Source organism: Panicum hallii, chromosome 7 (assembly GCF_002211085.1).
Source record: "Panicum hallii strain FIL2 chromosome 7, PHallii_v3.1, whole genome shotgun sequence".
In the NCBI taxonomy this organism is placed as follows: domain Eukaryota; kingdom Viridiplantae; phylum Streptophyta; class Magnoliopsida; order Poales; family Poaceae; genus Panicum; species Panicum hallii.
The window spans coordinates 38,523,574-38,533,637 of record NC_038048.1 but is presented as its reverse complement, the minus strand read 5'-3'; the positions used below and the strand labels follow the sequence as shown (position 1 = coordinate 38,533,637).

Genomic DNA, 10,064 nt, shown 5'->3' with positions numbered 1-10,064 from the left:
CCGGCCCACCCCGCAGATCCACCTCGCGTCCGCACGCCGGCCGCGACTGGCGCGTCGTGCTCCGGCTTCCATAAGCGTGCTTTATTATCAGAAAACTAAGATTCGAAATCAGTTTTGAGAAAATCGTATGAAATGGCAGATTTTCATGGGCATATGCACTCTTCGGCGATAAAGTACATGTACAGAGAAACTATGGATGTGGCAAGTTTTTTTAACTTTTTTAAGTTACCGTAACTAAGTGTCTGTTTTGAAGAGTTCCGGTCAGCTCCGGCTCCTCCTGATAAAATAAATATTGTTCACTGAAGCCGTTTTTCTCTCCCCTTCCTCTCATATAGCCAGAGGAGCCGGTGGAGCTGCAAATTATGGCTTCACCGGCTCCTCCTGATTCTGTGAGAGGGAGGGGAAAGGATAGAGAAAAACGACTCCAATAAATAGTATTTTGTTAGGAGGAGTCGGAGCCGGCTGGAGCTCTCCCAAACACGCCCTAAAGCACGAGGATAGAAGGTCGTTCACCGTGCAACTAAAGAGGCTAGTACTAAAAGTTCTAAAACGATATGTGCTTTGAATGTTATGTGTAAAGGAAGAAGGCTAAGGCATCAATCATTTTCAACCGGAGTACTTGGTTTTATTGCTAGGGGCGATGGTCATTATTTTCCCTCGAAGAGTAAAGAAATGAATAAACAGCCGGTGGCGTATCTCACTGTCAGATGTCGATCGTGCGATGTACGCAGCAACCGTGACCTGGACTTGTGGTATGATGTGAGCCTGTGGAATACCGAAAGTGGTTATTACCAGTTGGTTTATCTACTTGTAGAACATCCACCAACCAGTTGAGAAATCGTTTTGTCAGACGATTAGGAACAACATTAGCATAGTAGTAAGTTGGTAACAGACTGGCATATCTGACAGTCATCCAATAAATATCCCCATCTCCCAACTTTCATACATTATTGAAAGATATTCTCTAATAATTTTATCCTAATACAACTTATATCGGGAGAGTAGAAATTCTCCCTTTATCTGAAGGGGTGGGGAGGAAAGGGAGAGGTAGTATATATTTCCCAATATTAATATTTTATTGGGGAAAGGAATACTGCTGACAGGATATGTGATCCCACATGGGTTGTTTAGCAATTAGTGAGTGGGGTAGTTTTTTTAGATGAGTTAGAGCATCTCCAAAAGACTAGCCAAATCACTCTCTATATTAGCATTTAGCTATCTATTTAGCCAGCCTTCCCTCTCCATATGTCTATACTATCCAACAGACTAGCCCATTTTAGACTCTTTTCTTCTTTCCCGTCCCCATCGCCTAGGGCTGGAAAAATAGCTCGGAGCTCGCGAGTCGGGGGCGAGCCGAGCCGAGCCAGGTATTTTAGCTTGCTGGAGCAACGAGCCGAGCCGAGCCAGCTCGCTCTGGCTCGCGAGCTCGGCCCAGTATGGCCCAAGGCGGCCCACAGCGGCACAGCCCTACAACACAGCCACGCGCCCACGCCCACACCTCAGAACTACTGCTATTTATTTTATCGTATATATTCTTCAAAGGACTGAATGAGTGATGCCGTGATGGACTAATGATCCATGATTGATTGATCCGTGGGCTTTTTTGTAATCAAATTCAATGACATGATTAGTAAATGACTTATTAATATGTATACACTTTCAAATGTTCAATGAAAAAGTTCACACATCAATCAAATGTTCATAATATGTATACAGGAAGCATATGCATGCAAATTTATGCAAATTCACTGAATGTCTGATTATTATGTTGGCTCGGAGCCTAGTTCGAGCCGAGCCGAGCCTACTCAGCAAGCTCGAAAAATTACCGAGCCGAGCCTGGCTCGGCTCGCTCAACCACCGAGCTGCACCAAGCCGAGCCGAGCCCGGCTCGGCTCGTTTCCAGCCTTACCATCGCCATCATCATCCATCCCCCAAGCGGAGAGAGGGAGAAGAAGCAAGGACTGGAGAGGTAGGACACCAGCCGCGGTGGGTGCACCATCAGGGGAAGCACGTGCGACTCTCCCGCCCGAGATCCAAGAACCGCGAGATCCGCTTGTACCCTTCGCTTGCTGTCGTCGCCGGCGAAATTCTTTTCCTTGATGCAGCCAAAGCGCTGCCTTGCGAGTGCTTGAACTCCCGAAGACCACCGTGTCCATGGCACGCTTCTCGGGTGTCGGGGAGGAGCAAGAGTTCTTTGACTCGAGGGAGGTCCTATCGCCGGCGTCCATCTCATTGCCGGTGAGTTCTGACCGCCACGATGATGGAAATGATGGGTCAGAGACTCGTGCAGCGTCCAGGAGCGTCGCTAGAGGTTCGTCAAGTTCCTGAGTCTCTTGGATTCGAAATCCAATGAGCCATGCTTGAAGCGTGAGGCCACCGTGAGCTCCACCGCGGGCGGGCGCGCTGGAGCCGCGAGCTCCACCGACGCCTGCGAGCGGGAGCCACGAGCTCCTCCGCCGACGCATGCGGGCAGGAGCCACGAGCTCCTCTGTAGGCGCGATGGAGCTGTGCGACGGGGCAGCGCTGGCGTGAGCGGGACTGACAGGAGGGGGTGGCGCCAGCGCGAGGGCGGGACGCGAGGGGAGGGGGCGGACCGGATTTTGGCACGCGAACAGGCCCCTGCGCGCGGGAGGACGACGATGGCGAGGGGATCCGTTCGGTAAAAAAGGCTAGCGGAGGGGAGGGGATGGAGAATGGGATAGCAAGGGGAGCAAGATGGAGAGACTGTTGGACGGAGTTTTTAGAGCAACTAATTTAAATTTATCTAGCTAATTAGATTTAGGTAAGCTGTTGGAGTTGCTCTTAGTGAGCAGTAGTTTTATAATAGTGATTGTGCGGATGCCGAGGACGCAAACAGCCTTTTAAATTGAGAATCCCGCTATTGTTGGGGGTTGTTGGAGGAGCCATGCTGGACACAGTGATTTCACTAGACCGCTAACCTACAAACGCTACGGCCAACAATCGGCTCAGAGAAGAGAAATTCAGCTAACACTAGACCACTAGGTGGTGTAGCGGTTGTAAAGGCTATATCCAACTGTCCTTCTCTATATCGTTCTCTATATCCGTCATTTACAGACTTCTCTACAAGATTCTTTTCTCTATATCTCATTTCTCTCCAACAACGTTCTCTAAATCTCGTTCTCTATACATTAAACCCTATATTAGAAACGTATTTTGTTCCAAATTTTTGTACGTACATATTTATCATACCTCAAATGCTATGGACATATTTTATTTTTATTTAATTCAGTGTTTAAAATGTAAAGAAAAAATAGAGAAGATGAGAGAGAATCTCTGTATATATAGAGGAAATATGTAGCGTTCTCTATTTTAGAGGACCATTTAGAGAACGCTGCTGGAGCAATAGAGAACGGAATCTTCTCTATATATAGGGTAGAGAACGGTCTAGAGAGCACCGTTGGAGACAGCATAAGGTGCATCCTCCCAAGCAAAAACGGTAGTACAAACTGCTCGCGTGGCCTCGGATCTCCATCTCCTCCCACGCGCTGCTCTCGTGACCTCGTTACTGGCATGAGCCAAAGCCGGTGCGAGCTCGCCTGCTTCGCTTCCGTGCCTGCGGCCTCTGGGCTCTGCTGGCTCGTTCTGCCGACAACAGCCAGCTGAGTAGTGAGTAGAGTAGCAAGCAGATCACGACGACTTTTACGAGCCTGGCTAGCTTGCCAAGCCGGGCATGGCATCCCGATACGACCGTAGTGGACGGCACACCAGCGCTCGAGCCGCTCGGCCGACCTTGCCCAGTCGCAGCTCCAGCATCCAGCGGCGCGTCCAGGCAGGGGCGCGGGGCTGGCCTGGATTTCCTTCCGTACGTGGGTGCTGACGCGAGCGAGCAGGCCTGCGGGCGACACGCCGTAGCCTCTCCTGTAGCATCGGCAGGCACCGCCGTCCTCGGGAACCCCGGGATCCGCTGGCGCCGCCAGCATGGGAGCCACGTGTGGCCCGCCGCTTATCAGCCGGCTCCTTGACTCCTTGAGCTCATCGATCCGCCGCTCCTCTCGTCTGATCGATCTCCTGCGCGAGAGCACGCAAGCATGGGGCGCGGCGGCGGGGGCGCGCGCGGCAGCTCCTGATTGCGCGCGGGCTCGTCCGCCGCCCTCGGTCCGTCACTGCTCACGCCATTACGCGCCGCGCGGATTTTCTTGCAGTTGCAGCCACCCGAGGCGAGGAACGACGAACGCTTCTGAACTTGATCGTGCTGGTCTCAACTTTCTCCGCCGCCTCGGGTCCCGATGGAGGGGGAGGGAGTATCAAGACAAGTATTTCCGCCGTTCCAAATTATATCATCCAATCAGTAAAAGGAATTGAAGTTTCAGAATTTCGAAGGCAGCATACATTGATCTCAGGATCCACAGGGTATGGTAGGTGGGCTGCGGCATACCTTGTGGCCCAACCTATCCCGCTACATACATGTTTAAAAAAATGGAGAACTTTTGCAGTCTGGGCTTCAATTCCAGCGTGTGCGGTCCGTAAAAAAAAGCGCCTCAGTACTCCCTTTGTGTCGAATAATTTTAAATTTAACCAAATTTATAAAAAAAATAATATTAATATTCATGTTGCAAAATAAATATTATTAGATTAATCATGTAATATATTTTTATACTAAATTTATTTGAAGATATAAATGTTAGTAATTTTTTTATAAATTTGATCAAACATTTGAAAATGTTGGACTCATCGGGATGCGAGAGTTGTATTTTCTTTTATACGGAGAGAGTAGACAAGGACTCCTACCGTATCAATCAGCTGCCGCCGCTGAGCGTGTCACTTTGCGTCCCCATCAGTTCGTATTCGAATGGATCGCCGACGCTGCCGTGTGCTGTGTGCATTGTCCGCGAGAGTTCGTCATCCAGCCAGCCACCGGCGGCCGCCCAAGCAATGTGCAGCGACGCTCCTTCGCGGCTCTGATCTCCTGCAATCTGATGTCTGCCTCGCGTCCATAGCTCCAAGCAGAAGCGGTACAGGTTAGTTCCTGACCCTTCCAATTTCCATCAGATCCTTCATCCTTGTAAAATTTGGTTCACGCGAGGGGATGCAATATCACCACCTCATTGTCATGTCGCCAAGGGAATTAAAGCACAAGGGAATGCATGTACGCTATATGCAACAATACAAGATTGTAATTTTCTGACGTACAGATTGATATTTAAGTACTCCCCCTATATTTGTTTTATCTTTTTTAAATATATAAATTTTGTTACGCATCTGGCTTAATGCTATGTTTAGATATTTAATAAAAATTATATATCTAAAAAGTTCAAACAACCTGCAATTTGTATAATTAATTTAGAATGAAGGGGGTATGCTCGTACTTCAACATTTCCTAAAATCCACAAAATCACAAAAAAATAGCATATACAAACCTCTTAAAATTCGGAAGAGGGAAAGAAAAAACGGCCTCCCTCGTACCTCACGAACAAACACGCTACAGCAGCCAAAAAATCCCCATTTCGATCAAAAAGAGTCCCAAAAGACCCAGAAAACCCTTTTTATTCCCTCATATCCACTCGTCGCGCGAACAAGAGAGCGTCTCTCCCGGTCTCCCCTCCCCGACAACCACCAACGCAGGTCGGAGCAGCAGCTTCTTGAAATCAGCAGCGGAACATTCCCGCTCCAATTCTGGGGGCATGGGCGCCAACGGCCACCCGCCGCCGGCGAGCATCGCCGCGCAGAACGGGTCCCACTCCGGCGGCGGCGGCGGAGGAGGAGGAGGGGGAGGGGGAGGGGGCGCGAACCCTACCAACAGCGGCACGGCGGCGGCGCTCCGGCACGACCCGGGGCTGGCGCGGGAGTGGTCGCCGGAGGAGCAGGCCACCCTCGACGAGCTGCTCGCCAAGTGAGTCCGCCGAATTGCTGGGTTTTGCGGGTTCGGGAGCGCCGCGGGTCGGGTTAGATGGTTGCTTTCGGTTCTGAATTCTGACTCTCGGATAGAATTGGCTGATAATCTTGAGCAATTAGGCAGGGTTTGTATTACGAACTTAGCAAAATTCAGTGAGATTGTATTTGCATAGTCGTAGGTTGCAACACTCGACGGCCTCCTTTTAAATTTAATTGGAGCAAACTTATTCCTAGTGATTGTCTCACGCAAATACTTCTCCTTGCAATGTAGTTAGTACACTTTGACTTAGTTGAGGCAAGTGGATAATGTTTTGCCCTTTGTTCACTCTTAACAGTTGTTTGGTAGTTATATCACACAGACCTTACGAAGGCATAACTCAAAATGATTGTAGCATTATGTTTGCATTTTGATCTTGTAAGTAGATTGTTTAGACGACATCGTGAAGGTCTGTTAACTGCGAGGCATGTTACTTTTTAACCTTATGTTTCCATTGATGTTGTTCGGCATTTGCTGTCAGGTATGCATCTGATGTGCCTGTCGTTCGTTATGCAAAGATAGCCATGAAATTGCCAGAGAAAACGGTTCGGGATGTAGCCCTGCGTTGCAGATGGATGAATGTAAGTAACATATACCTACCGTTTTGAGTTTCATGATGCCTGGCCTCTACAGTCTTTATTTTGGTTTTAGAAATGATTTGAGGTAGTTTGTTGAACCTGCAGAAAAAAGAGAGTGGCAAAAGAAAGAAAGAGGACCACAACTCCTCTAAGAAAAGCAAGGACAAAAAGGTATTTTGCGATGTTTTCTACGGTACTATGTTCCCATAAATTTTACAATGCATGCTGGGAAATCAGTTGTTATGTCAGTGTGTTCATATTAAACACTACTTAATAAGCGATTTGCACTGACATCTCCTTGTTGATGCAGGAGAAGGTTTCAGACTCGTCATCCAAACCACCTGTACACATGGCTGGTAGGCCTAACGTTCCTCCATACCCTGTTCCAGTTCTTCCCATGGACGATGACGAAATCTCATCCAAAGGTAAGTCAGATTGATATTCACTCCATTAGTGGTGTGGGTGTTCAACTGCTTAAGGACTGATGCTTGCATGATTTAATGTGTTTTATTTGGGATATTTCTGTAACCCTAAAGTGATGTCCTGGCTGTTACCACTAGATGGTCAGTTGTCGTTTATAGCAAATTAGCAATGGCATCCATCATGTAATTGTTTCTGCAATATCACTGAGGCATTGAAACCAGAGACTGGTGGACTCTATGTATAAAAGTATAGTTGACCTGACACGTATATTCAGCTGATTCTGGGCAATGTTACTGCTAAAACAGTGAAAATGTACTGGCATATGCAGTTCCTTTTCATGCCTAACTGATGGTAGGGTTTCACAGTTCACTGCATTTTCTGTCATCATTTGCCATTTGCTATTGTTATCTTTTTCATATGTTATACCATAATCCTTCCCTACTTTATTTCTTGATAATAGGTACTAGGAACATAGACTGGTCCAGGACTCCCAGAATGTACTCCCTTTTTGGCATCTGAAGAGTGCATACTAGATGCTATTCACTATTTATAGTTGCATGGCATCTCTGTGTTTTTGACATGATTCTGGATATAGCAATACATTTTGGGAATCTACTTAATATATGTAGACCCTGATTGCTTGACATATTTAAGCTGTTTTTCTACTCTATGCATTTTTAAAGTTGATGGAAGTTCTTGAGGCGCTTGAATCACGGGAGACTAAATACTGACTTATCAGATTATTCACCTTTTTTTTTGTCTTTCTGCAGCTATTGGAGGCCCAACAGGAGAAATCCTTGAGACTAACGCGCAGGTGTTGGGTCAAATCTCGACAAATCTTAGCAATATGCAGGTATCCTTTTATTTTTCAATGTGGTTTTCTGAGCAATGATTTACCTGTATTTGTCTGTTGATTGTTTGCTCTTCCGAGCAAGGCCTCTGTTTTACTTATGTTATTTTATTTACTTGAGTTTTTTTTTCTTTTTTGCAGATACAGGATAACATCTCACTGTTGTGCCAAACTCGGGATAATATACTCAGGATCTTGAAAGAGTATGTTTTGAATTATTGTTGTGTTTATTCCAATACATATGAAATGATCTATTCGTCTCGTATGCTCAGTCAGTTTTGTTAATACATGCTAATTTTGTATCCTCATTTGCATCTTTAAGCAGTATCTTCAGGTCAAATTTACATTTTTTCAGAACATATAAGACATATTGTCTATGCAGCCTCTGCCATTTCTTCTACCATGGCAATGCATCATAATGCGGCCATTGCAATTTGGCATGATAGTTCTTTTTGCAATGTTAAGAGTCTGTTGAATTGAGGAGTTCACCTTTAAGATTTCTATTCTGGCAGTCCATAATTTGGTCTTTGACTCTTGACAACTCACGGATGTTCTATGTAGAATCGATCTGCTAGTCCTTTACCACCGCTCAACTTACAACCATGAATAAGTTCTTTTTGGCTTTTATTTAGCTGTGACAGGAATTCTAGAATCTTATGCGTTTATGAACCCTTGAAAGGTCCAATGATACCAATGCACACCCACTAACCAAATCCATCCCTCGAGCTTCTGTGCTCTAAACTAAAAAAGTATTTTATTCTGTCCAATTTCAACTGCCATGCTTTGTATTCTGATTCCCATGCAAAATATTTGCAGGATAAATGATGCTCCAGAGATCATGAAGCAGATGCCGCCGCTACCCGTGAAGATAAACGAGGAGCTTGTCAACTCATTGCTCCCCAGGCCGGCTGTACCTATGCAGTAGCAATAGCAAAACAAATGTATCCTCTGTAGTCCCAGGAGTTCTTTAGATAGGCAGCTGAAATAAAAAAAAATGGCAGCCCTGGTGCTTGTTCGTTCGTTCTGTAGCTCCATCCTCTCACCTCCTACTTCCTTCAGCATGTTCAGTCTGGATGCTGATCTACCAGCCGTCCCCAAATCAGGCGGTTGGAACGTGTACCGAGTTACCAAGGGCTGCTTATACAGCAGTATCAGGTTCCGACTCTGGCATGTTTTGTAATCTATAGCTGTTTCCGTAATGTCATGGAATCGGAGTAGCCTTTAGCTTGGAATGCTCTGCAGTTTGCGTCTGGAAACACACGGTTACAGGTTGTTTTTTGAAGGTAAGAAAAAAAAAACAACCTCTACCAGTTCGTTGTACCAGTGCGTTCCACTGATACAGATTGTTTTTTGAAGGTGAGAAAAAAAAAAACCTGTACTGTACCAGTAGGTTCCGAAGGTACTACCGTATATGCGAACGAACGAGCCATGGCTTCGTGGTTTGGTCCGCTCGGTGGAGCGCACGCCATCTATATTCGAGCGCTGTTCGGTGCTGGGTTTTCCCACAGTGGGTTTATTTCCTAGTTTTTTGTGTTGCAGCTTTATACGTGGATGCACCACAATGGTTAGAATGATGTACCTGTCATGGATGAAGTCGGTTGTTGATTTTGGATACATCTTAGCTAGGCCCCGTTTAGATCGCTTCCAAATTCCAAATTTTTACACTCTCTCTCCATCACATCAATTTTGGGACACATGCATAGAGCAGTAAATGTATGTAAAAAAAATAACTAATTGCACAGTTTAATTGTACATCACGAGACGAATCTTTTAAACCTAGTTAGTCCATAATTAGATAAAATTTGTCAAATACAAACGAAAGTGCTACAGTAGTAAAAAGTTCCAACTGTTATACAAACCTGCAATCTAAACAAGGCCCTAGCTATCTGCAGCCTACAGGTGTCCGCACGGGGAGTGTGGGAGTAGGCGTGCGCGTGCGATGATATGAAAAAACTACTGCCGTATTTCCTTAAACACTACATTGTAACGTCCTAAATATTACGCCTTGCAATGGTTCTGTGCAGGACGATCCAAAGAAAGAAATCCTCAACAACAAGAAGGTATATTCTTTATTGTGGTAGTACCTTTCATATTACGTGTAAATATTGAATCCCTTGACTCGAGCATAGAAACTATGAAAGGCATTTGCCTCTTGCTCAGCATAAATTTTTTTTTTGGTATGATGTCTTCCAGAGAATTTTTTCACTTGGGTAAAATCAATTTTTTCAGAATTCTTTTTGGATTTGTAGAGAATGCCATGTGTAGTAAGTTAGACATAAAGTATTGATAAAAATTCACAGTGTATATGATATTAGGTACGACT

At 45.7% G+C, this 10,064-nt stretch overlaps 1 protein-coding gene across 1 annotated transcript; it reads left to right on the top strand.

Annotated features, from left to right (window-relative positions):
* Positions 1–5,465: 5,465 nt before the first annotated feature.
* Positions 5,466–8,973, top strand: LOC112901158. Its single transcript, XM_025970007.1, has 7 exons — positions 5,466–5,851; positions 6,372–6,471; positions 6,574–6,639; positions 6,779–6,893; positions 7,662–7,744; positions 7,883–7,944; positions 8,558–8,973. Exons 1-7 carry the CDS (start codon positions 5,643–5,645, stop codon positions 8,664–8,666), a joined length of 744 nt encoding a protein of 247 aa, XP_025825792.1. The 5' UTR covers positions 5,466–5,642; the 3' UTR covers positions 8,667–8,973.
* The last annotated feature ends 1,091 nt before the right edge of the window (positions 8,974–10,064 follow it).

Bases quoted from the DNA above. Each gene is read 5' to 3' on its own strand.
- LOC112901158 (XM_025970007.1), top strand. From the start codon at position 5,643: ATGGGCGCCAACGGCCACCCGCCGCCGGCGAGCATCGCCGCGCAGAAC. The intron at 6,472-6,573 runs GTAAGTAACATA...TTGAACCTGCAG, and splicing joins TGCGTTGCAGATGGATGAAT to AAAAAAGAGAGTGGCAAAAG. The intron at 6,640-6,778 runs GTATTTTGCGAT...TTGTTGATGCAG, and splicing joins AGAAAAGCAAGGACAAAAAG to GAGAAGGTTTCAGACTCGTC.